General features: G+C 41.5%; 1 protein-coding gene across 7 annotated transcripts in view; it reads right to left on the bottom strand.

Moving 5' to 3' along the window:
* PRTFDC1 (phosphoribosyl transferase domain containing 1) overlaps positions 1–27,863 on the bottom strand; it is a 107,895-nt gene that overhangs the window by 30,947 nt on the left and 49,085 nt on the right. Inside the window, exon 4 of one of the 7 annotated variants that reach the window (XM_084978782.1) lies at positions 1,024–4,501. Coding sequence (XP_084834908.1) covers positions 4,445–4,501 — 57 coding nt within the window. The 3' untranslated portion in view covers positions 1,024–4,444. 7 annotated transcript variants of the gene reach the window in all.

Below are 27,863 nucleotides of genomic sequence, written 5' to 3'. Positions count from 1 at the left end.
TTCTCTCCTGGGTCTGATCAGAAGCTACCTTGCTGTGGGGCTTGCCCCTTCATTCCTTCTGCCCCCATGTGCACATGAACCACCTGTGTGAACTGTGATCCTGTCTGGGGCGAGGCTTGACAGCTCATTTCTAATGAGCACCCCCCGTGGGGCTGGGGTGGGTCCAGAGGGTCTGTGTCCCAGCCACGTCAAGCTGTTGGCGAGGTCCGGCACGCACTCTGTGGTTCTATCATTACTGTCTTACTGCTGCTCCCAGGATGTCTGTCACATCTCTGCTTGTCAAAAATCATAATCTCTCTTAGATAAACAAATTAAAGTCTGCTTTCACGATAAATCATCACCTGACCCTCACCCACCCCCACTAACAGCCAGAATTGATTTCTCTTTCAGATGTGCCTCCTTTGCCTTCAGCACCAATTCAGGTAGCGCGTGCTTCTTCCTTGCTATCCTGGCGCCTTCCTGCTCATGGGCTATGCATCTGTTCACTGCTGCTTGAGGAGAGGAGGAGAGGGGAGGGATTTTATAGTTTTCATCTTTTTTTTTTTTTGGCTGCCCCTGCAGCATATGGAAGTTCTCGGGCCAGAGATTGAAAGCTCGCCACAGAAGCAACACCACCACATCCTTAACCTGCTGAGCCACAAGGGAACTCCTATATCTTTCATCTTTACAGGTTCCTTAAACTCCCTGATATTGGTCCTTTCATCGATAAAATGAGACAGTAACACTTTCCCATTTGGATTGTAGTGAGGTTTAAATTAATCTCACATGTAAAATGTTTCACCCATAGTAAACCTGGATAAATATCTATTGAGTTGGGGTTTCCTCTTTTATTATATGAATAAGGAAAGGAGGTGAAAAAGGAAGTGATTTATTGCCAGAGGCAGGCCTAGGACCAGGCATCTTAACCTTTAGTGAAGTCCTTTTTCTGCTCTTTCAAGCACTACTTCATTTTATTTTGGGTGTGTGAGTAATTCCCATTTTTGTGACATTTATCAGTATTTACGGAAGAGACCCAGAATACTCTTTCCTTGTTCACATTTTTTTATACAAATTGCTGGCTAAAATTCAGATAGGGCTTACAAATAAAAGGCATCAATGTGTCCTTACATCTTGGTAAATGATAAAGGAGCATAACATATTTCATATACATCTATAATGTAATGGCATGCCTATGTAACTCAAAATAACCAATTTTTTTGTTTGTTTGTTTTTTTTAGGGCTGTACCCACAGCATATGGAGGTTCCCAGGCTGGGGGTCGAATCGGAACTGTAGTTGCTGGCCAACACCACAATCACAGCAACACAGGACCTGAGCCGCATTTGCAACCTACACTACAGCTCATGGCAATGCCAGATCCTTAACCTACTGAGTAAGGCCAGGATTGAACCTGCATCCTCATGGATGCTAGTCAGATTTGTTTCTGCTGAGTCACGTCAGGAACTCTTAAATTACCAAATTTTATTTTATTTTTAAAAAATTTATTTTTTTTCTCTTTCTCTCCTTTTTTAGGGCTGCACCTGCGGCATATGGAGGCTCCCAGGCTAGGGGTCCAATTGGAGCTATAGCTGCTGGTCTACACCACAGCGACAGCAATGCCAGATCCGAGCCACATCTATCTACACCACAGCTCATGGCAATGCCGGATCCTTAACCCACTGAGCGAGGCCAGGGATTGAACCTTTGTCCTCATGGATGCCAGTCAGGTTCATTAACCACTGAGTCACGATGGGAACTCCAAATAACCAAATTGTAAAGAGGCCAATGGTTGGAGTTCCCTTGTGGTGCAGTGGATTAAGGATCTGGCGTTGTCCCTACAGCACCTCAGGTCATTGCTGTGGCAGGGGTTTGATCCCTCACCTGGGTTACTTCCACATGCTGCGGGTGAGGCAAAAAAAAAAAAAAGCCAATGGTTTCCCAATTAAATGTGATCATACAAGAGAAAATAAATGATTATGATCAACCAGAGTGATTGCCTTCACCGATTACTGGGACATATTGGCAAACCCACTTCTCATTTACTTCATCTACAAAACACAGATACTACCAACTGCCTTACTTGCTTCTCAGAGTTCATATAACGAGCAAAACATTGCCAGTATATGCAAACGTTATGAAAAAAAAAAACACCAACTTTCTCTGTGCAAAAAATCATCACCAATGTCTTTGGGCATAATCCAGAGCGAAAGGGGAAAGGCAGCTGATGTGAAACATACAGAAAGTGGAAGACTGGGTTGGGCCATCTAGTGTTACTATTTTTTTTAGGTTTGTGGTCTCTGCTCCAACTGTTCCAGGTCTCTAGGTGAGATAGGAGTCATGTGTGAGAAGGTCAGAGAGTAGAAGGCTTTTAGAGTCACTGTCTCTTTTTCAGAATAAGAAAAGATGGCTTATTTGATGTAGGCATGTTGATTGGCAGTGCAGGCTTGCAAATTCCTTCCGTGTTAAGTCACGTCTTCAAAACTGGGTGGGGCGCTGAGTTATTAAATTTTTTCTTTTCCTCTGGAGGCAGGGCTTGGAAGTAGCTGAAGATGACATGTGAACTGAGTTGGGTGGTCTCGGGAAAGTTCTGTGTAAACAGCATTGCTCATCTAGAAGTAGCACAAAACACTGCACATCTGTCTGTCCGTGCGAAACAAACAGAATCTGGACTCCATTAATGTGCCTGAGGAATACATTATTCTCTAATAAATGTTTTTATAATCACAGTGGAGAGAAAGGTCCAGGACACCAAAGGAAATGAGACTCTGCTGTACCAATCTGGTGGCGGAAGCCTGGGAGAGGAGTGGGAGAAGGAAGCGGTCCACAGCTGTGTCTGATGCAAGAGAGGTTGTGCCTTCTTTAAGGATGGGGGCTGTAGAGGCTACTGGAGGGTACCTTATTCCAGACTGCCAACAAGGATGCCAGATCACCCTGGAAGGGAGGCTTCTGCTCTTAGCTTTGGCTGCATGATCCAAGAACTTCTCCTCAGTGAGACATTCAGCTGAGGCTCCAGACTCGACAATCTCTGTGCCCTGGATGTCACGATGGCCACGTGACCTGGGCTAATGAGCTCCAGCAACTATGGAACAGGGCACTGGGTTCTTGGTTTTGGCATCCAGATCTTGCTAATGCCTGTTCTTCTTTCCTTTTGCCTCATCGAATAGGAGCTGCCATTGGCGAATGAGCACCAAGTCCTTTGTTTTGTAAGGGGGGCAGAGAAGAAGCTGGATTGATTCAGAGATGGTGGGGAAGAGAGAAGGGGAGGCTGGAGGGTGATGCGATCTCTGTTCCCTGGCAGGCTCCTTGGACTGAGTTTGAGCCCTGATGGGAGAGGACTGAACTGCTTTCATTATAGGCTGTAAGATTCTTGCAGTAGTGAGAGGTCTGAAGCACGGTAGGCTCAGAATTGTCGGGGCCCTTGTCTCTGTGAAAAACCTGGCCCCGCCCTGGGATCCAGAGGGCTGAACCCCTCCCTATAGGGCCCAAGTGGGGAAGACTTCACTAATGATGTTAGAAGGGGTTTCTCAGGCAGGGACGGAGCCGGGCTGGCCAAGGAGGTGGCCAATACCCTGTGGTGACTGCAGCTGACAGAATGATTTGTGGATACACATGAGGACCCATTTGGGGACCCTCAGAAATAACTGGAAAATACATTTTTTTTTTCTTTTTTTCTTGGGCCGTGCCTGCGGCAGGTGGAAACTCTAGGGCCACAAGCCACTGCAGTGACAATGCTGGAGCCTTAACCTGCTGCACCATAAAGGAACTCCTTGAAGAATACATTCTTGATTGGCCAGTGGGAAACACTCAACCCCAGTTCAATGTACGGTGGGTGTATTCATAAAGGGATCCAACTTTGTGTTTATTGACTGGTAGTGCCAAAAGTCAAAACTACATAGAAAATGACATTTGGGTTTTAGAAATTTCAAGTATTTATTTGCTATGTCAAAATTCATTTGCTGTAAAACTCATGACGACTTTGACGTAATGGAGTCTGTGAAACTATTTCCCAATACGGCACCTTGCTTTTTAATTTAAAAAAATGTAAGGGAATTATTTTCATTATTGTTGTGGTTTTAAAATTTTCATTATACATCTGATAAATCTCTGTGACTTCTGTTTCTTGCCAAGACAGAATAACAAAGACCAGATTTACTCTCCCGCAAGTCACACAAACGTTTTGGTGTCCCAGTGCATATAAAAGTTATGTTTACCTTATACTGTAGTTTATGAAATGTGCAATAGCATTATGTCTACAAAACCTGCATACCTTAATTTAAAAGTATTTTGTTGCTAAAAAATGTTAACCATCATATGAGCCTTCAAATTGTAATCTTTTTGCTTGTTTCAGTGTTGACAGCTGCTGACTGATCAGGGTGGTGGTTGCTGAAGGCTGGGGTGGCTGTGGCAGCTTCTTAAGACAATGTGAGGAGTTCTCCTGTGGCTTAGTGGGTTAAGTATCCAGTGTTGTCACTGCAGTGGCTCGGGTCTCTGCTGTGGGATGGGTTTGATCCCTGGCCCAGGAACCTGTGGCCAAAAAAAAAAATAAAAAGACAACAATGAAGTTTACTGTGTGGATTGGCTCTTCCTTTTGGGAACAATTTTTTTTGGTGCATGTAATGCTGTTTGATGGCATTTTACCCACAGTAGAACTTCTTTCAACATTGGAGACAATCCTCTCAAACCCTGCTGCTGCTTATCAACTATCTTTATGTAATATTCTAAATCCTTCAGTGTCATTTCAACAATTAAGTTTCCATCTTACATGGGCATGGATCATGACACCTCAGAGCAATTTCAATAGTGCCATCAAAGACCACAGATCCGGAGTTCCCGTCGTGGTGCAGTGGTTAACGAATCCGACTAGGAACCATGAGGTTGCGGGTTCGATCCCTGCCCTTGCTCAGTGGGTTGACGATCCGGCGTTGCCGTGAGCTGTGGTGTAGGTTGCAGACGCGGCTTGGATTGCGCGTTGCTGTGGCTCTGGCGTAGGCCGGAGACTGCAGCTCCGATTCAACCCCTAGCCTGGGAACCTCCATATGCCGCAGGAGCGGCCCAAGAAATAGCAAAAAAAAAAAAAAAGACCACAGATCCCAGATCACCATAAGAAGTGCAATTATACACTGTGAGAACTATCAAAATGTGATACAGAAGCACAAAGTGAACAAACGCTGTTGGAAAAATGATACCAAAAGACTCACTTGACATGGGGTTGCCACAAGCTTCAATTTGTAAAAAAATGTACTATTTGTGAAACTAAACAAAGTGAAACACAATAAAAGCAGGGATGCTTGTTATGTTATTTTAAGGTGTTAAGTTTGTAGTAATTTGTCATGCAGCAACAGAGGTCATAAAACTGAATAGAATTAATGACAGATGAGACATTGCAGAAGTGATTGGCATACTTGAGAGTGTATCCAAAATGGAATAGGGAAAAAAGAATTAAAAAAAAAAATCATCCATGAGCTGTGGGGCAGTTTTGAGGTATGGCTTCACAGACATGTAATTAGAGTCCCTGAAAATGAGGAGTGAAGAAGAAAACAATTCGATGAAATAATGGCTGAAAAACTTCCATGTGTGATGAAAAGCATCAACCCACAGACCTAAGAAGCTCAATGAAATCCAAGCACAAGTAACACGGAGAAAACTAAACCAAAGCATAAAAATAATAATGATGATATAGCTCTGATCAGAAACAAATCAAGTGGGGAAATAATGGAACGACACATTTAAAGTACTGAAAAAAATCTACATCCAAAATCTGTACCCTGAAAAATTATCATTAAAAAACCAAGGGTAAGATAAAGATAGTTTCAGACAATCAAAAGCTGAAATGATTCATCACCATCAGAGCTGAACAAAATAAGTTAAAAGAAGAATTTCAGGCAGGAGAGAAATGATATGAGAAGGAAATGTGGGACTGGCTCAAAGAAATGAACAGCACTGCAGGACCTCCAGTTGTGGCTCAGTGGAAACAAATCCAACTACATCCATGAGGATTCAGGTTCGATCCCTAGGCTTGATCACTGAGTTGGGGATCCAAGCCAGCATTGCCGTGAGCTGTGGTGTAGGCTGCAGATGCAGCTCAGATTCCCCATTGCTGTGGCTATGGCTGCAGCTCCAATTTGATCCCTAGCCCAGGAATTTCCATATGCCTCAGGTTCAGCCCTTAAAAAACAAGAAAGAAAGAAAGAGAGAGAGAGAGAGAGAGACAGAGAGAGAGAGAGAGAGAGAGAGAGAGAGAGAGACAGACAGAGAGAGAGACAGAGAGAGAGACAGAGAGAGAGAAAGAAAGAAAGAAGGAAATGAACAGCACTGGAAAAGGTAACTATGTGAGTAAATACAAAAGATTTTTTCCTTTTAGTTTTTAAGTTTTTTTTAAATAAACTTTTAATCTTGGAATAATTTCAGACTTATGGAAAAGTTGCAAAGTTAATACAGAGATATCTGGATATATGCTGCCTTCAGACACCAACTTCTCATATTAGGAAACAAATTGGTTAAATGTAAAAGAAAGAAAATCATATAACATCATTATTCATTAAAAAATAAAAATTAAAGTATAATGCGACATCTCTATTCCTTTGAACGGCTAAAATTAAAAAGAAAACCAAATGTTGCAGAGGATGCAGAGGGGCTGGAACACTCACACACTGCTGATGGGGATATAAAACACTACAGCCACTTTGGAAAATAGGTGAGCCCTTTTTCTGAAAGTTAAATGTGCATCTGCCATACCAGGCATTCACCCCTGGGTATTTTACCCAAGAGAAAACAAAGCTCATGCCCATAAAAAGACCTGTAATGGATATTCACAGAAGCTATATTTGTCATAGCCCCAAACTAAAAACTGCCTCCATGTCCATCAATAGGTGTCAAGTCAGTGGGCTCAGAGGAGGCTGCTATGCACTAGAACACGGAAATGCTCACACAGCCCAGTGGATAAGTGAATGTACACACAGGCTCCTGGGATCAGTGTGCTCTGAAAACAGTGTTGTTGATTGGCCATTTTCAAAGAGGACTTGACCTCTGTCCACAGTTTGAAAATGTTAAAAAAAAAAAAAAACTCATTTGAAAAAAAAAATCAATAAACATATTTGATTAAGGTTATATAATTTACCCTCTACTGTCGCCAAAAGTTCTAGGAACTTGCTCCAAGTGCTCTAACCTCATTGCCACCATAGAGACCAAGAAGGCAAACTCCTTTCAGATGTTCTTTTAAATCCCATTCAAGTCATCAGGGTTCTGATTAAGTCACGCTTCTTATGTAAAACCTCTGGCCACCTTCTCTTTACTCACTGCCATCTCTTTCTTCTGCATGTTCACCCCTGATTCTCATCTGCTCAGGTTGGCTATGCACTGTGATTTTTACCCCTACAGTCAAAATAAATTCTCTTCTCCTCCAATTTATAGAATGATAAATGCTGCTGGGGCCAATTAGGTGGTGTAGCTGTGGTTCTGTGCTCATAAGCCCTTCTGGCATATCTAACTCAACAGTTGAAATCTAATAACAAATTGTGGGTTACCATATATATATACCGGTCCCCAGTGGAGAGGGACTATGGTATTTCAGGAGGCAAGTGGCAATTAAAGCAATATTCTTCTTCACTAGAAAACTGACATTTCAGATTCTATTAAATCATTAGTGATTTCTGGGGCATTAGAGACCTAAAAGCAGATTTTGCTACCACTGGCAGACATGGCTAGATATTAAGGATGCATTAATGATTCCCAAACCTGCCACATAGGATGTTCAGTTTTTATAACTCTGTTTTTTGTTTTTTTGCTTTTTTTGGCTGAGAAGAATAAGAAGGAGTTTCCAGATTCTCTTAAAACCCTGGGATTCCGCTTATCAATAGATAATAAAATCTACCCAGATTCTGATCATACAACAGCTCTCTTTGGAATGGCACTTCTGACTGACAGGAAATGGGAGTAGCATATTTTATATCACATAATGAAAGAAAACTCACTTAAAGTTCAAATGCAACTTTCAAATACATAATACAGGATTATTATTAACTATAGTCAACATGCTATACATTACATCATGCTAAGAGAGTAGATTTTAAAAGTTTCCACAAGAAGAAAAAAAATCTGTAACTATGTGTGCTGATGGATATTAACTAGACTTATTGTGGTGATCATTAAAAAAAAAATTCAGGGGGTTTCCTGGTGGTCTAGTGGTTAGGATTCAGCAATTTTAACACTGCGGCCTGGGTTCAATCCCTGGTCTGGGAACTGAAATCCCACATCAAGCCACTGCATGCAGTGCCCCCGTCCAAAAAAAGTTCAAATGCAACTCAGAAGGAAAGTATTCAAACCAGAAAAAGAGAAGTTTTCATGGGCCCATCTCTTAATAATTAGATAACCATATATTAATGAAGTTTTTGAAGACACTGACTCCTTATTTTCTTATACCCAGAAGAATGTTCTGTTAAATTACAGTATTAATAGTGATGGCTAACCTTTATTGTGACAGATGCGGTGCTGCGTTTTATTTGTTTTACCTCATTTTCTAGATGAGAAAATGGCATCTTAATTAAATAGCTGGTCCAGCCCACTCACTTCTGGCAAGGCCAGAAGTGGGGGAATCCAGGCTTACCCATAGCTGAGTTCTCACACTTGACCATTATGGTAACCCTCAGGAAAATGATACAAATAAATACGAAACAACTTAGCCATGCCAGAGCCAGCAGGGCTCCAAAATGAAGGCCTGAAGGTTCCTATTTTATTGTGTCCACCAGGGATGCGATGGGGTCAAGGGAGAGGAAGCTCAGACACTGCTTGTCTCCTGATAACGTTTCTGTGGCCCTCAAAGGAAGACTTAAAACAGGGCAGCTCTGCTAGGCCTTTGGCTATTGGAACTGCAGCTTATTAAGCTATGGGTCATGCTCTTGGGCCTCTGCCTCTGTGGACCCTGATTGCTTGGTCTTCACCCAGAGCCTGGCGAGGAGGCAAGGTGGGTTGTGCTTCGAGATGGTCATGCGTAGCCATGGGGATACAATGGTGTCTTTTCCCATGTCCTGCAGCTCAGGGTTCTGCAAAAGTAGCATGGGGTCAACTTAGGTTTGTAGGCAAAGTGGCCAAGACCCAGGTCCCCACATAACCAGAGCAGCCCCACTTTTGAGGTTTTATGGGAGCTATCACTTTAAAGTTTCAGTGTTGAAGAAATGTTTAAAAACCACCAGGCTACTGGAAAAGGGCATGCTCAGTGGTTAAGGTCATGGCTTTGGAGCTAGATAACACGGGTTCAAGTCCAGGTTCAAACCATTCCTGGGCTGTGTAGCTCCCGGAGTAAGTTAACCCACCCTCTGAACTTAAATCTATTCTGGCTCCAGGATAGGAACCAGTGGTTGTTATTACCCTTCTGTCTGGCCCTATTCGCAGAGCTAGAGGGGAACTAGGTTAAAATTCAGGAGGAGAAGGGGAAAAAGCTTGTGGTTTGTGAAAGAAAGACTTGGGGCCTGGCTCCCCAGCGAGGTCTGAAGTAAAGAGAGGGGGCTTACCTGTGTTATCTCTTCTACTGATAAAGCTCTCTTGTTATAAATGTGAAAACTGAAGTCTAGAGAACTTGTGACTGTGCCAAGGTTAAGTTAGATACATATATGCTATAAGCTGTTCTGTTTCTATATCCATGTAGGTGTTTCCCTTTCTTCTGGAAATCTCTAAACGTTCTTATTCAAATATATAAAGCAGTTTTCTACACACGATGTGAGCTTTGGGAAAAGGCATAGGATACAAGGGAAAGAAAGCCTTAAAACCTAGGAGGGTGAGTTCCCATTGTGGCTCAGTGGATTAAGCACCTGATACAATGTCCAAGAGGATGTGCGTTAGATTCCCGGACTAATTTAGTTGGTTAAGGATCTGGCATTGCTGCAAGCTGCAGTGGAGGTCACAGATGCGACCTGGATCCAGTGCTGCTGTGGCTGTGGCATAGGCTGGCAGCTGCAGCTCTTATTTGACCCCTAGCCCGGGAACTTTCATATGCTGCAGGTGTGGCCATAGAAAAGACGAAAGAAAACCTAGGAGGGGTAGAGTTGAGGCTCACTAAAAAATACATATATATTTAAATACAGAAATATGTATGCCTTAAGGTAATCACTTAACACTCTACATCGATAATAGTGATATAACAGTACAGACTTTATTAAAATCTTTTACATATGGTAATTAGACCAATGGAAGCTAGGTCAGCACACACTTAATCTAAAAATAAAATGAAAGTAGTGCCTCCCTCTCTTTCTTATTCTGCACTGCTACAATCTCAAGCATCAGCAATCAGCTACAATCTCCTGGCCACATACCACTCACCCCACAATATGCAGAGAAGGGGCTCCAGCTGAACAACAGGGCACAGAAGTCAGTGGCTCTAAAGGATGCTTCCTGAAGCCTTTAATTACAAGACCTGGGCGTCTTCACTCTGAGCCCCTTCTGGGAACCCCCAGAGGTCACTAAGCTCAACTTCTGACAGTGTGATGCTAGTTTTAGTCTGTTCCTAATGGAAGATGAGAGCAAACACACCCAACTTGGAACCACGATGAAGGACAGACAGGGTGTCACTCGGTCTGCAATGAGGAGCACCGTACCTCTGTGAAATCCAAAGTCATTGCAACTCCAGACCAGAAGGACAAACTGGCGTGAGTGTCGTGAAAAAATGAGGAGCAGTCCGAGTCCAAAGAGAGATTGAGATTTCCCTGCCAATTAAAGGGCTTTTCCAGCTTGCTTCAGTCACTATATCTCAACTTAACAAATCCAGACAAATAAAAGCCAAAATGCTCCTGCTACCCACTACTGTCTCTTAGGATGCTTACTAGAGATTTTCTTTTCCCCTCCTCTCAGAATGAAAGAGGTTGTTGGTATTTGGGGTCAAAATCAGGCAATGTGATGCTCAGACAAAACCCTGAGATGGCAGGAAACCCTATTAGCATTTTGATAGAGTGAGTCAGTCAGCCCTGGAGGCCAGAGCCGTGATAACGGTGCCACCAGCGTGATGCTCTAAAACGTGAAGGGAATCCAGGGCTTCTTTAGAAGAATGACCTGTTTTTCCCAAGAAGTACAAACTGAAACAAACAAACAAACAAAAAAACCCAATGAGTTGGCACTTTTTGCCTGTAAAATTGAGAAACATATTAAAGAAAGAGAATGACAATATTTTGATGTGGTGATAGTGTGAAAAAAATGCTTTCATGAACCACTGTTGGAAATGCACATTAAATGCAACTGTTTGGCAGAGAAATCTGGTGATAACGTAGCAAAAGCTTTCAAAGTACACGGTTTTAGGAGCAGGCCCAATGAACAATCAGAGATGTGTACAATATTTTGTGAATAAGAATGTGTATCACAGCCTTATTTATTTATCTATTACTTTTTTTGACTATGCCCACGGCATATGAAAGTTCCTGGGCCAGGGATCAAATCTGCGCCATGGCAGTGACCCAAGCCATCTAGGTGACAATGCTAGGTCCTTAACGCACTGAGTCACAAGAGAACTCCTTTATAGACTAAATTATGAGGTAGGAACTCTATAAACAATCTAAGTATCCAATAATAGTGGGTTATCTGAAAAATCTGTAAATATAGGCATATGATGGGATGCTTGTCAGCCACTAAAAGTGGTACCCTAAACCACTCTTCTCAAAAAGTATTTTATTACTATTTTTTCGTTCCATTTTTATTGAGATAAAATTGACATACAATACTGTTTAAGTTTAGGGGTTCCACGTAATGATTTGACTTATGTATATCATGAAGTGACTACCACAAGTTTAGTGGACACCCATCATCTCATACAGATACAAAAAATTCAATGAGTGGATTAAAGAAATTAAAGAAAGATTAATTAAAGAAATAGAAATTAAGGAAATAGAAAAAATATTTTTTTCTTATGATGAGAACTTTTAGGATTTACTCTCTTACCAGCTTTCATATATAACATACAGCAGAATCAATTATATTCACCATGTTGTACTAGTACAGTACTTTTAACTAGAAGCCTGCATCTTGTGATCACCTTCATCCAGTACCCCCTACCCCACTCCTGCCTCTCATAATCACAAATCCATCTCTTTTTCTATGAGATCTCTTTGTCTCTTTTTCTTTGCAAAAACCTAAACCAAGATCGAGGAGATGTAAGAAACAGACCATGGCAGTGGTGTTGGTGCAAAGTCCCTTCAAGCCCTGGATGTGTAGGTTACGTATCATTTCACGCTTAGGCTCAAACAGAAATGGAAACCAAAAAACAGAAACTTAAAACTGCATCCCTGCAGCTGGCTCTATATAACCTTACGTAACTGAGGGTTTTTGCAACTGAATTTTTCCCATCAGCACCTGTAGCTCCTGAGAAATTGCCCTCTTAACTCTGGCAAATTAATAGACAGGCAATACCTCAGGCCCTTCTAGAATCCTGAGTGGAGATAAAGAAGGATGTGCTAATCTGGTGACCAAAAAAATGCTCTTTGGAATACACAGCTTGTTATTTTAAATAGTCTCCTCAAATCCACTCATTGAAATTTTTTTTTTTTTAAATTAAGCATTTCTCCTGAAACCCAAATCAACAAATCCATATGATATTACTTGCAAGCCCAGTGATTTTGGACTTGAGTTGCTAAATTCTATACATGTTTATTTTCAGAATTAAAAAAACAAAATAACTAGGCTGGATGCTGTTTACAAAGACTCGGGATGCACACGTTATATAAATAAGATCTAAGCATTAAGACTATTTAAGAAGGAAGAACCTTGCTTCCTGTGTATGTCCTTAAGAAAGGAAATTACTTCACGGCCACCTGTCATGAATTGGTGTTTGAAATTGGAGTTGAAATTTCTAGTCTGAAAGTTGCATCTCAAACTATCACAGTACAAAGAATTTACAACCTGAAAATCATGATTTAGCATCAGAAATGTGTCTAGTCTTCTAAAAGTCTTTGGAATCATATGCCTCTGACATCACCACACATTAAAATAGGAAACTGTATCTTGGTTCCTTTATGTGTATGGGAGTGGATCACAGCAATATCCTTAGCATTTCTGCCAAGAGGCCAGCGGACTGGAACATTTTTATTTACCAAGGAAATAAAAGAGATTGCCACAAGACCACTTTCTTTCTTTTTTTTTTTTTTGTATTTTTAGGGCCAGGCCTGCAGCATATGGAGGTTCCCAGGCTAGGGGTCAAATCCGAGCTGTACCTGCTGGCCTACATCACAGCCTCAGCAACACCACACCCAAGCTGCATCTGTGACCTACACCACAGCTCACGGCAATGCCAGATCCTTAATTCACTGAGCGAGGCCAGGGTTCGAACCCACAACCTCAAGGTTCCTATTTAGATTCATCTCCACTGTGCCACAATGGGAAATCCTCATAAGACCTCATTTCATGGGAGTAGCACATGGAAGAAATTGTCCTCAGCTGCTCCTAAGAGCTGTCTTCAGGGCTACTAGCCGCTTGCCTCTATTTGAGCATCACAGACTCTGGTGCTGAAAGACCTTGAATCAAAGGACTAGAGACACTGACATGATGGACACGAATAGAAAGCAGCTTCTGCCTTACTGTCTTGAATATAAAAGTCACATGAACACATTATAGAAAAAGGGATAGCGTAGATAAGTATAAAAATGGAAAATGACCCAGGAAGTTGAGGCAGAGAAATAGTGAGTTTATGGGTTAGAATTCCCACAGGAGGAGTTCCCGTCATGGCTCAGCAGTAACAAACCCAACTAGTATCAATGAGGTTGCAGGTTTGATCCCTGGCCTCACTCAGTGGGTTAAGGATCTGGAGTGGCCGTGAGCTGTGGTGTAGGTTGTAGATGTGACTCGGGTCCCAAGTTGCTCTGGCTGTGGTGTAGGCTGGTGGCTACAGCTGATTTGACCCCTAGTCTGGGAACTTCCATATGCCATGGGTGTGGCCCTAAAAAGACACACACACACACACACACACACACACACACACACACACACACGCAAAGAATTCCCATGGGATAAAAGCATCTGACTTGAATCACTTCAAGGCAAATTCTTCTGAAAAGAAATCATTTCTATGAAAATTGCACTATAATTAGTTTGGGAGTTATTACACTTTACTTGAACTCCGAAAATCCTTAAAAGCTTCACCAACATCACTGAAGAAGTTATATTCTTTCCAATGTAATGTCTAACAATTTTAAAAAATGGAATCCTTGTTTTCTTTCTGTCCTATTTCATTTTAAAACTACATCCAAATACACATTAAAGTGAAGTATTTGAACCCAATATAAATAGGGAACACAGAATAAAAGACTGCTTCATTCTGGAGCCAGGCAACAAAATGTCACAACCTTTGCCCTCAGAATTTGATTTTTAGTAAAATTTCTTTATAGAGTTTTCTAGCAACCAAATGTTTTGAACATTAAATGTGGGAAAATTTTACTTGAGGGCAACACTGCTTTCTAGGATATGGTCCAAGACATTCAACATGAATGTTGAATAGGGCCTTTTAGAAAAAAGTTTCACTGACTGTTGCTCCATCTACAGCAAATTTCCCCAAGGTCCAGGGTCACATCACATGTGTGTATGCCCACCCCCATGGTACAAAAGACCCTCAAAACATTTTGGACGGATTACATCTGTTGATTGATTGACTTTTTAGGGCTGCGCCCATGGCATATGGAAGTTCCCAGGCTAGGGATCGAATTGGAGCTATAGCTGCCAACCTACGCCACAGCCACAGCAATGCCAGATCCGAGCCTCATGTATACCAGTCGGGTTCGTTAGCGCTGAGCCATGACGGAAACTCCCGTGATGAACTGCATTTAATTGAACGTGCCTTCTCTCATTTATTGAATAAAGGACTGGGCGACTACTACGTTGTACTCCAAGGCAATATTTTAAGTGCCTAAACAGCGTTTCTTTACATATTTTGATATTTTTCACAATCTTAGGCAGGAAGAAATATACCAAGTGACAGAGTGCCTGGTATTTTCCCTGAGGTCTACCCAGGACTTAAAGGGGTTAAGTGCTGGAACTTCCCATGTGCAACGGTGCCCTTCACTGGATCTGAGACCTAGTTTCGCTCTGGTCCTGGTCACTGAGGTAGGATGTGGAGGTAAGAGATGAACATTTAGAGTTAACTCCTCTTCCAAAGGGCCCCTTCGATGCCAGCTATTTTGAGAAAAATAGATCTCTGGCTGGACTGAGTGTGCAGGAAAGAGAGCAGCCGTTTTAAACAGCAACTCCTGCCCTGGGATGTTCAACCTGAATCAGGGCATCTAACCTTCCTGAGCCTCAGTCACTTAAGGGGACATAAGAATATCTACCTCAAAGATTAGAAAGGAATAGTGCAGGACTTTTAGTAAGTAGCTGGGATGCATGCTTTCTTTTTATTATAGAAATATCCATTACCTGTGATCTCACATTTTAGCATTCATTTGTTGGCACTGCTTTACTGGGCTGTGGGTCCCTCTAAGGACAGGGATTGGCCACGACTTAAGCTTTCACGAATTTACAGGAGCTGGCAGAATCACTGATGCATAGATTTTCAGCAAATGTTTGTTGAATAGGTGAATTTTCAAAGCTTGTGTGTACTTCTCAATTTTTGGAGCTTTGCGTAAGGGTGAAAAGTCCCTTTCTTCCAATAGGGAAAGACTAATATGCTATTCCTGGCACTAAATTTAGATTTCAAAGGCTCTGGTTCCATATTTTACCTTTTCTTTTTTTCTTTTTTTTTTTTTTTTTTTTTGTCTTTTTTTTTAGGGCTGCACCCTTGGCATATGGAAATTCCCAAACTAGGGGTTGAATTGGAGCTGCTGCTGCCAGCCTACGCTACAGCCACAGCAACAATGGATCCAAGCTGTGTCTGTAAACTACACCACTGCTCATGGCAATGCCATATCCTTAACTCACTGAGCAAGGCCAGGGATCCAACCCCCGTCCTCATGGATCCTAGTTGGGTTCATTACTGCTGAGCCACAACAGGAACTCTCTGTATTTTACCTTCTGTATTGAAAAATGACACTGTTACATCTTGCTTCCTATTGAAAAATCCATAAAACCCTCAGCAACTCCATGAGATTAGGTTGGGGGCTAATTTATCTGTGCAAGCACCTTTCTCGATGCCATGGTCAAACTCTATCAATATTGCTGGGTTCCCACCCATACTTAGTCCAATAAAATGAAAAAGAATCTGTCCAATCAGCTGAACATGGTAGAAGATGGAGTATCAGCAAATTAAGGACCATTGCTGACACCTTGGCACCTTCCATATAATTTAAGGACTAGGGGAACAATATAGCTTTGGTTGAGGAAAGAGCATAAAGCCAGAAAACCTAAAATTTAATTAAAATTTACCAATTACAAGCTGGGTGACCATGAGTAAATCATCTAACAACTCACAGATTTTTATCTCATTATGTATATAATGGAGATAATGCTAGCCTTCTCAGAGGCTATGGAAGATTAAGATAATGGAGGTGAAAATGCAATGTATACTCACAGTCAATACTGTAATCAATGTTAGTTGAGTGAGAATCAACTAAGAACCTAGAATTTCCGGTTGTCAGCATGAAAAGTAAGTCTTTTTCTCCCCTCAGGAGTATCTAATTATAGATCCATCCAGCTTTAATAAAATCAAGTATTCAAAAATGCAAGTCTCCAAATAATTCAAGCCTACTTATTTCACTACAGAAAGATATTCGACCACATGGATCACTATCTGATTCCATTAAAGAAAAACTGAACTTGAGGGAATTAAACATCAGTAAAATTTACAAATTTAAAATTAAAAGTAGTTATTACATAGGATTTTTCAGATTAGAAAAGATAACTAAATCAGGAACTATGGTCCTCATTTTACAGGTAAGGAGACAGATGAGTAGAGAGTTGAGTAGCTTTTTTCAAGTTTGCTCTTGCATAGTACACCTCTGCATTTATTTATTGAATCCCAAGCAATTAGCATAATACTAACCTCAAAAATAAAGACAGTGATATTTAGAACTACTTTTTAAAAAACTGGCTCTTCAGAGGACTGATTTATATATATCAATTTTGAGCATATAATTCATTGAGTTTTGACAATTGTATACAGCCATATCTCCATCACCACAATCCTGAAGTAGAATACTTCTATCCCCCGCCCCCCAAAGCTCCCTGTCCCCTTTTCAATTGTTTCCCTGCCCTCTACCCAAAGCCTTTGGCAAGATTGTTCTGCTTCCTGTTATGATGGTTTTTCCCCTAGGATTTCACTGAAATGCAATCATTCAGGATGGAGTTTTCCTGGTCTGACTCTTTGAGCATGATGCATTTGAGATTCACCCATGCCCTTGTGTGTGTTAGTCTTTCATGGAGGTCATTCTTTTTTACTGCTGGGTTGTATTCTGTCAATGGAGGACCCACAGTTTATCCCTTCTTGGGTTCACGGACACTTGGATTGTTTCTAGTTTGAGTTATCGTGAATAAAGTTGCTATGAATATTTGTGTACAAGTCTTGGTGTGAAACATTTTTCAGTGTACTTGGATAAGTACTTAGGAGTTGAACTGTTGTGTCATACAGTAAGGGTGCCTTTAACTTCATAAGAAACTACCAAAGAGTTTTTAAAGTGGTCATACCATTTTACATTTCCACTAGCAGTGTTCAAGGGGTCCAATCTCCTGACAGGGGCCCCATTTCTCAACATGTTACTATCTGACTCTTGGATTACAGGCATCCCATCGAGTGTGAAGTGGTACCTCACTGTGGTTTTGATGTGCATTTTCCTGGTAGCTAACGATGCTGGGAATCTTCCTGTGTTCATACGATATACTACTTTTTTTTATCTTTTTTGGTGGATGGCCTATTCAAAACTTTTGCTTATTTTTAAAAATTGGGTTATGTGCCTTCCTATTGATGAGTTCTAAGAATTCTTTATATGTTTACATGAAAGACCTTTATCAGAGATGTTTTGCAAATATTTTCTTCCAGTGGGTACCTTAGCCCCAAACCTTAGAGTCAGCTTTGACACCTCTTATTCCCTTTTCTTTCTCCATCCAATCCTCCTGGCTCTATCTTAAAATGAATCCAGAATCTGACATCTCTCACCACCTCCACTGCTACCACGCTGCTCCATCACCTCTCCCTGGAAGACTTCTTAACTGGTCTCCCTTGCTCCTTCATTCTATTCTAAACAGCATCCTGAGTGATCCTTTTAAACCAAAAGTCAGATCCTGTCACTCTTCCACTCAAAACCCTCCAAAGGCTTCCCTTTGCTAAGTCAAAAACTATAGTTACAAAAACAGAGACAACGCTTACATTTTCATTCCAGGAAATATTTCCTATTTACATTTTAAAAAATTAGGCTTGAAGTACAGTAAGTATAATAAAATCTTTTCACTAAATCAAATATGAAGGATTTTAAGTATTTTTAAGTATGGCCTCTCTAATGGTTCTAACACCACTTGCCATTGAAATTTCAAGTCACTTTGTAGAGAAAACACTATCTTTTCTAGGGCTCCCCAGCTTCCAAGGTGAAGTCACCCAATAGAATAACTAACATTATGCTGAAAAAGAGGTAACCTTGTAGTTGGCTTCCTCTTGTTAGTTCAACGTTAGGTTAGCAAAGAGAGGGGAGTCTAATGCTATCAGGGAATAATGTCAAGCAATCTCTCGGTTCCTTTTAGCTTGAACCATTAAGTACCTTGCTGTGCATGTTAAATTTATGAGATGCTTAACACAATCTTTAATTGTAATAAATTCCTGTGTCATTTCTGCTAGAAATGACCCTTTCAAGTTAACCTAAATGATTTCCAATGCCCCATTTAGAATGTATTTTCATTCAGATTATAGTCAGATGTTAATAAGGGTAAAGGTCATTTGGGCAATGATGTTATTAAAGCAGTTTTTAGAATCTATTTGCCTCTAATACAGGGACAAGAACTCATATAAGTGAAAGTCAGGAAACATACAAAGCAGCCGTGCATTCAAGATGCACAAACAAATCTGTCTTTGAGTCACATGGGAAGAAATAGGATTTCCGTGGTTGGTTATTACTAAAGAGAGTTAGGCGATTTTAAACTTTGGAAACTAATGGCATCTTATTTTCCCTCTGGGGAAATTACTTGACTTCTGGGAATATCCATTTGTTTGAATTTTCTGTGTTGATTAAATTAAATGACCATGAACTGTAATATGAAAACAAAATCCAAAACCAACACTGCCCTATGAATCTCTTGGCTCAAGTGCTTCCATGCCATAAAGTTACTGAGTCAAGTCAGCTAGCAAAAACAAATCATAGAGCCAGGACTCAAAAATCACATATTTAAACAAGAAAATGAAGTCAATAATAGCTGTAAGTAAACATTGTTTTAGGACAGAGAACCCATTTGCTAAATTTCTAAATATTTTATTCAAGTGTGAGGAATGTGACAGTTTCTACTAGAAAGATTCCAATTTGGTCTGAGTTACTGTGAAAATAAAAAGTCATGATGTGCTTTCACAAAATTATTTCTTAGGCATTTGCTATCTGCATTCTATTTTGTGAACCAGTGATAATAAATCCCACACCCATGTGTACATAGTGTTCTCAAGTACAGATACCTAAGGGTGAGAGGAAAACATTGGATGAAGGTGAACTCTGGCCATTGGGTAGCTGACAAAGATGTACTGGCAGCATCCTTAGGCAGCAAGGTGTCCTCTCCTGCTCAAGGTTCCTGCCCTCGGCATCCCAGGGGTGTGGTATTATCTTAACCTTAACGCACACTATGATCTGGCTTAAAAAGCAGAGTTTAAGAGAAGTCAGTGAAATTTGTTTTGGAATCTATCGAGAAAATATGGCCTTGAGTCCTGCTCTGCTTCCTACAAGGTCTGGGCCATAAGAAATGCCTTTCAAAGAATTTTATTAAAACTGCAGGCATCGCCAACTCCTTCTCCAACTAGGTTGTCAACAAATGCTTCATCTTTCCCACATAAAAGCAGTGGCCTCTACCTCAGACCCATCTAGGATACAATAATGACCATAATGATAATAATACACCATAGTTGTTATTTATTGATCATCAATGTGCATGAATCTGTACTAGGGGTCTTCCACAGGCCATCTAGTTTATTGCTTATAAAATCCTCTCATGAGATAGGCACAAACAGTCTTCTTTTACGGATGAGAAGACTAAGATTCAGGAAGGTTTAGTAACAAGGTTTGGTACCAAAAATTGGTAGGTGATATTGGAATTTGCATCAGATGCATCTTTATTCTGAAGTGTGTGTTTATGGCTTCCATATTTTTATGATGCTGGCCTTTCAAAGACCTCTGACATGTGGACAAGAAAACTGGTCTTTTAGCTTCCTTAACCATGCTTCCAAATAAAGAAGAGCTGCAAAGAGAATTACTACTCAACGTACATAGTAAAACCAGCACTCCTTATTTTCCTTTTAATGACCCTTGCCAACATTTGGCTTCTATTTCCCCAAAGGCAATGTTAAAAACGCACACGCCTCCTAGGCAAGAAGTCATTTTCAATGCTGCACCCATTTCCAGGCTGTCTAGGTTACCTACTATTGCTGACATCATCATTTGTTAAACCTGTCCTCTCTTTGTACCTAATGACACTTGGGCCCTTGTCAGGGCCACTAACAAGCTCCATCTTGCTAAATCTGGAGGTCAATTTTCAATCTTCTTACTTGGTCTGTCAGCTGCATTTTTGATCAGCCCCACCTTCGCTTGTCTTCTAGGACATGACTCCTTGGCTGCTTCTCCTCTGACTCCTGTGCTAGTTTCTTCTTGTCCGCCTACTTTCTAAATATTGGGATGCCCCACAGGATGCCCTCAGTTCTTGGATCACTTCTCCACCTACTCCCTGGGTGACCTCATCCTTTATCATGGCTTTACATCCCTTCTATACATTGACCTCTTTCAAACTAACATCTTCATCCTCAACCTTGTCCCTGAACTCCAGACCGGCATATCCAGCTGCTGCTCATCTTGGATATTCAAGAGGAAAAATAGTTTGAACTGAACTTCTGGTTTCCTTTCCAAACCTCCTATTTTCTCTCTCTTCCTCATTTTATTTTATTTTACTTTTATTTTTGCTTTTTAGGGCAACACCCACAGCATATGGAAGTTCCCAGGCTAGAGGTCAAATCAGAGCTGTAGCTACCGGCTTACACCACAGCCACAGCAATGGGGGATCTGAGCCACATCTGCAACCTACACCACAGCTCATGGCAACGCCAGATTTCCGGCCCACTGAGTGAGGCCAGGGATTGAACCTGCATCCTCATGGATACTAGTCGGATTCATTTCCACTGTGCCATGACAGGAACTTCCCTTCCTCATTTTTTTAAGTGGCAAGTCTGTTCTTACTGCTACTGGGGCCCAAAACCTTGGAGTCACTCTTGAAATATAATATCAAATCCATCAGTAAATCTGAATGATGGTTTTGGCTTTACTCTAAGACATATACAAATCCAAACATTTTTTATTTTATTTTGTTTTATTGCTTTTTAGGACTGCGCCTGTGGCATATGGAAGTTCCCCTGCTAGGGGTCTAATCTGAGCAACAGCTGCTGGCCTACACCAGAGTCACAGCAACACCACATCCAAGCCACGTCTGCGACCCACACCACAGCTCACGGCAATGTTGGATCCTTAACCCACTGAGCGAGGTCAGGCATCGAACCCATAACCTTGTGGTTCCCAGTCGGATTCGTTTCCACTGCATCCCAATGGGAACTCCAGAATCCAAACACTTCTAACCATATTTTCTGTAACCACCCTGGTTCAACCTATTATTCCCTCTCAAATTATTCCAATGGACTTCCAAACGTCTCCCTGCTTCAACCTTTACCCATTCATTCTATTCTCAACACAACATACAGAGTTATTCTTCAAAACATAAATGAGATCATGTCGCTCCACACAAAACCCAACCGTCTTCTCACTTGTTCAAGCCAAAAGGCGAAGTCCATACAAAGGCCTGCCAGATGCTACTTCTGTTACTTCTTTGACTTTGTCTCCTATAATCTCCCCTCAATTGCTCCTCTCTGGCACCTTCTGCTTTTCTTCAAACGTGCCAAGCACACTCTCACCTAAGAGTTATTACACTGGCTCTTCCTCTTCCTGGAACTTACTTCTCCCCTGTCCATGTGGCTTGCACTCTTGCTTCCATCCACTCTTTGCTTCAAATGATTCCCGCTTAGAGACCACCTTCCCTGACCGCTCCTTCCACGACCCTCTTCAGCTCACCCTATCTCTCTGACCCAGCTTGATTTTTCCCTACAGTATTTTTCACTATTTGATGCATTTCACGTCTTCTTGTTTTTGCTTTATTTTTAATTTCCTGTCGGTTTTGCCTAGAATGTAAGCTGCAGAGCGGCAAGGAAATTGTTTTGGTCACTCCTGTCTCCCTAGTTCCTAGAACAGCGCTTGACCCATAGTACGTCTACATGTTGAAGGACTAGCCAATGGCAATTTTGTGCTCATAGAACCCTCAACAGCATCAGCTCCTATTTCCTGACAAGGCTCCGGGTAAACATCAGACCTTTCCTCATGGCCCCACTGTCATATCTTCCTGTCTTCCCACTGCCCTGGACACCAGTTAGTTCCTTGGCTCAGTGGCGCTAGTGAGGACCTAGGCCTCATCCTCTTTCCTCCCTGCCATCCTCAGTAACTAGCTGAATCCTTACACCTGTCTCCTGTGGTCCCGAGAAGACTGCCCCAGTTCCAGGGGTCACTTGATGACAAAATTACAACCTGCTAAAAAGAGAGAGATTTCATCCCATGGAGGAAACAAATTATTCCCTCTGGGAAGACTCACAGCAGACTTCCCTTTACTGTGTCAAACGCCCTTTTCGTAAGTGCAAGGGAGGCTAGGAAAGCGAGTTGCTGGCATCAGCAGCCTCTGTAATGGGAGGCAGAAAAGTTATGGTCTGGGTAGGAATGGGTGTTGGGATAGGCAAGCCAGAGCATCTGCTACTATGCAATTTTTGACTTCTAAGAACTTTTTCTTCTCCTCTTATTTGTCTCCTCTTTTTCTGTTACAGAGTCTTGTTCTGGCTTTAGAGACACAGTATCTTATTTTTAACTTATGATCAATATTATTAAACATAATATTTTGGAGTTTTCTTCTGTTTCTTGCTTTATCTCTATTTTCTTGGCATTCCCCTTATAAATTGTGTGTGTGTGTGTGTGTGTGTGTGTGTGTGTGTGTGTGTGTGTGTGCTGTGTGGTCTTTTTCATTCTTGTTAGAAGCTCTTCTGCTTGTTTGTCTTTTCATATTTAAAAGTCACACACATGCACACAAGCCATTTGGAAAGAGTTAGTTATGTGTCCATCAGGGACAGAGAGTGATAACAGATGGATTTACCAGACGTTCCCCCTGTCCTTTTCAGTGAGGGACTCCCAAATGCAATAGATGGAGGTCTTTTCTTCAGAACCGTTCAGTTTGTCTAGAGAAGAACACTCACTCTCAAACCTCAGTATCTCATTGATGGGGGGCTGGCGGTATTGATACACCTGGCTGCTGAGGAAGGGGGTGATGGTCCCAGGATCTTATCTAGAAATTTTAGCTGAATTCTCCCAGGTCTCTGCTTTAACTGATGTCCACACTTTTGGTACTTTTTGGCTCATTTTTTTTTTTTCTGAAAAATTCATCTTCAGTTTTCTGCGACAGTGGAAGAGGTGGATGAGGGTGGGTTGGAAAGGGGAAGAGAGCACCTGACTTCAAACAATGGAGGCGGGAACCAGGAGGTCCAAATGGTCTGTACAGATGTCAGCCCGCTATCTGCTGGACTGACATCTCTGGAGCCCTGTCTCTCAAAGCCCTGCCTAACTCGCACCCAGTGTCATTCTGGTGGGCATTTGGGTTCTACCCAGCCCCGGGCTATTCAGTCCATTATCTCCAGCACTCTTGTCTCATCTCCTGCTCAGGGTGTCATGTGATTTTATATATAGTGTATATAAAATATATAAATGTCATTTTAGTGGAGAATATAATTCAGGTATGTGTGGTCAATTCATCATTTTTATGCAGACATCCCAGGATCTTAAAGATTCCATAAATTCGCATCTGTCAGGAGCCCCACTGATCTTGAAAGCTGACCTTGTCATTTTACAAAAGAAGGCAGGAGAGCTCAGAGAAATGAGGTCCTTGCCACAGCAACCTGCAGTGATGAATGCAGAAATGAGGCAGCGTGGAGACACGGTCAGGCCTTCATGAGTCAGGGTACCTAGATGTGCATCTCAGCTGGGCCTATCCCTCTGCCCACCCCTACCAGCTCCGTGATCTTGGCACTGTTTCTTAAACTTTCTGTGGTTCCCTTTCCTCAAATGTAAAATGAGGATAATAATAATCTAACTCATCAGGCTGTGGCTAGCATGAATGCATTAATATTTGTAAAGCACTTAAATCTGTACTTTTACAGGTAGACAATTACTTATTATTACTATTATTAGTTTGGATAATCCTAACTCAATTTTCCAAATACCCAGGCATAGTACTATGACCATACTACTACAGTGGAAAGAGATCTTAATTTAAGAATTTGTACAAATAACATTCGGGGTAATTTATTCTAGTATGTGTGTTCTGTATGGAGAGATTAGCTCAGCAGTGCTGGGGACAGAAAAACCATTATCCCTGAAAAAGTCTGCATCTCTTCTGAAATATTTAAATTTATCCGATAACCAAAACAAACTGAATTATATGATGGTTTTCATATTAAAATATACTCATCAATCATCCAAAATTACTAATAAAACTAACTCTTACAAGAACACTACCTAAAAAATCAGAAAAATTATCCATTTTTGCTGGTCCAAATTGATCTGCATTAAAAGTGAGTGGATTTTGCTTTAAACAAAGAAATAAAGCCAGGCTCTCTTTCTACTGTGGTTAAGTATTTCCCTACCTAAAATTCAACAACAGTTAGAAGTGATTAAAAGAACAAATAATACAGGCATAATTAATTTCTTCCTAAGTGATTTGGACTTGGAAATAGTAGAGTAAGGGGAAAATCCTATTTGCATCTTTAAGAACTTATCTTCAATAGGAAGGGGCAACATAAGGGCAGGAGAGTAAGAGGTACAAACTATTAGGTAAAAAATAAGCTACAAGAGACGTGGCTCAGATCCCACGTTGCTGTGGCTACAGCTCCGATTTGACCCCTAGCCTGGGAACCTCCATATGCCATGGGAGTGGCCCAAGAAATGGCATAAAAGACAAAACAAACAAACAACCAAAAAAGATAAGCTATAAGCATATACTGTACAATATGGGGAATATAGCCAGTATTTTACAATAAAATAAATGGAGTATAATCTTTAAAAATTGTGAATCTCTGTATTGTACACTTGTATCTTATATAATATTTTATAGCCACTACACTTCAATAAAAATTGTTTTAAAATAAATTATCTTCATAGGATGAGGAGGGCTAATGTGTTCACATTCCCTCTTCAGATCTCTCTTTTTAGGGGTGCACCCATGGCATATGGAGGTTCCCAGGCTAGGGGTCCAATCGGAGCTGTAGCCAGCTCATGGCAATACCGGATCCTTAACCCACTGAGCAAGGATCGAACCCACATTCTCATGGATACGAGTCAGGTTCATTAACTGCTGAGCCACGACAGGAACTCCACTAGTCGGGTTCTTAACTCACTAGGAGACAACGGGAACTCCCCTTTTCAGATCTCTTAAACAGAGGCCAAGATGAACTTGCCCTTACTGGAATTCTAGTCTCTTCCAGTTGCCTTTCTGAATCAGAAGAGGCTCTACGACCAAAACAGCACACAGAGGTTAGCAGAGCAGTAAGCCCACACCCGCACTTCTGCAGGGGCTGGTGAGAGAGGAAGGAGTGATTGCTGGCTTCCACGAGTCACATGCCTACCAGCACTTCCCCACTGCTATATCAGATTAGCATTTGTAGCAAAGAGCACTGCTGATTCATCACAACTACTGTCTAGAGAGACTGCTGCAGCCCTTCCAGAGGCGTTTCTGCCCAGTCATTTCAGTCTCTGGCGTGAGTTTCGGGGCCCTTGACGTATTGCTGTGCCCTTTCCTTCCCGGAGAGTCATCCTGTTTTCATGGAAGACTCTAATTTGTCAATGACTGTTTGAATTCCATTACTGTTCTCCAGAAGATAATACTAGGCAAACACACACACAAAAAAGAAATATTTTCAAAGCTATCCTCTAAATGAATTCCAAATTAATAAAAAGAAAGTGAAATCATTCATGTCCTTGAAACCTATGAATCCCAGGCATTTTAATATATGTTGAAATTACCTAAGATGTTAATGATTAATATTGCACTTAATAATGGCAAACTCATAAAGTAACCCATATTAAAATCTAAAATGCGAATAAAAAACATTAAATTCAAACTGCATTATAGCACAATGACCATCATAAAGGATTTTTAAAGAATAATTTCCCCCAAAACATTTTCCCCAAGTCATTTTATCATACCCAACTACTTTTTCCCATTCAAATACAAATTATTACTTGGTAACTCTCTTAAAATAGGAAGTCTGTATAGTTTATAAAATACTTATGGAATATGTAATTTCATAAAGGCTTTATGGACTTTTTTTTTTGGTCTTTTTTGTCTTTTTAGCACCGCACCCGCGTCTTATGGAGGTTCCCAGGCTAGGGGTCAAATTGGAGCTGTAGCTGCCAGCCTACGCCACAGCCACAGCAAGGTGGGATCCAAGCTGCGTCTGCGAGCTACACCATAGCTCACGGCATTGCTGGATCCTTAACCCACTGAGCAAGGCCAGGGATGGAACCTGCATCCTCATGGATACTAGTCAGGTTCGTGAACCACTGAGCCACAATGGGAACTCTGGCTTTATGGTCTTGATGTTAGCTTTTATGTTCTAGATTAGTTACAAAATATTGATAAAAATAATGTAACTTAAAAATGAGGGCAAGGATTTTGATTGTCAGCAATTACTTTTGTGTCAAAAGTTAGAAATTGTCTGGACATAATTAATAAAATACCACATACTGTTTTGGGAAAAGGTCAGGTACGAATGGATTAAAATGATCTTCAGCATATATACTTACTGTATATACGCAGTATGCTCAAGATTCAAGGGTCCAGCAGGCAACCCAGGGGCATGAACCCTAGCTGAAACCCTGAGGCATGTGAGGCCATCAACACTCCTGGTACACACACTGCCTGGTGGGCCAGGCTCTGCCTCCTTCCCAGGCGCACAGCCCTCTCTTCTGATAGCTAAGTCGCTCTACCCCACCCTCACCTCGTCACATCTCTAGGAGCAAACCCAGCCTCAGATGGGACTGGAACTCTTTGGAGCCATTGTGCAGGCAACCAGAGCCTTGTGTCCCACAACTCAGTAGCATGTGTCTCCTACTGGCTTTGACATTCTGCCTTGTACTCACGATCTGATACTCACTGTACTCTGGATTTGGGCCTTGTCCTGTTTCCTTTGCCCATGTCTCCTCTTAGAAACTTGTCCAGCACTTAAAAAGAACTGGGTGCTCCCTTCTCCTGCCTGTCTACTTCCTAGGCACAGGGGCCCGTAGCCTCCACAGCTCCAAGAGGCACCCATGGTGCTCTGGTTAAAAGCCCTGGGTCGGGAGTGAGAGACCTCCACTTCCTGGCCAACTGCGTGTCCTTGGGGCTCCAACTACCCTCTCTGGCCTCAGTGTCCTTGCTTGTGAAAGGGGGTTATTAGTAGCACTCACTTCATATGGGTCCTGTGAGAGTTTAAAGAGTTCATACATACAAAGCACTTAGAACAATAGTTGGCCATAGTGTATAAGTACTCAGGGAATATCAGGCTTTATTAATGGGAGAACCAATAACAGGACCCAAGCTGGTGGATCCTACCAGCCCAGTGCTTGGAGCTCTAAAGGTTGTGGTCCTTCAGCCCATCTTTTAACTACCTATCACTCCTGCTGCAGTGGACTTCACCTCGTGCTGG

This window comes from Sus scrofa, chromosome 10 (assembly GCF_054392235.1).
Source record: "Sus scrofa isolate SSC_HxYL_T2T_F1_AM1 chromosome 10, Sscrofa_HxYL_maternal_Yorkshire_Landrace_v2.0, whole genome shotgun sequence".
Lineage (NCBI taxonomy): Eukaryota > Metazoa > Chordata > Mammalia > Artiodactyla > Suidae > Sus > Sus scrofa.
This window is presented reverse-complemented; position numbering and strand designations above follow the sequence as displayed.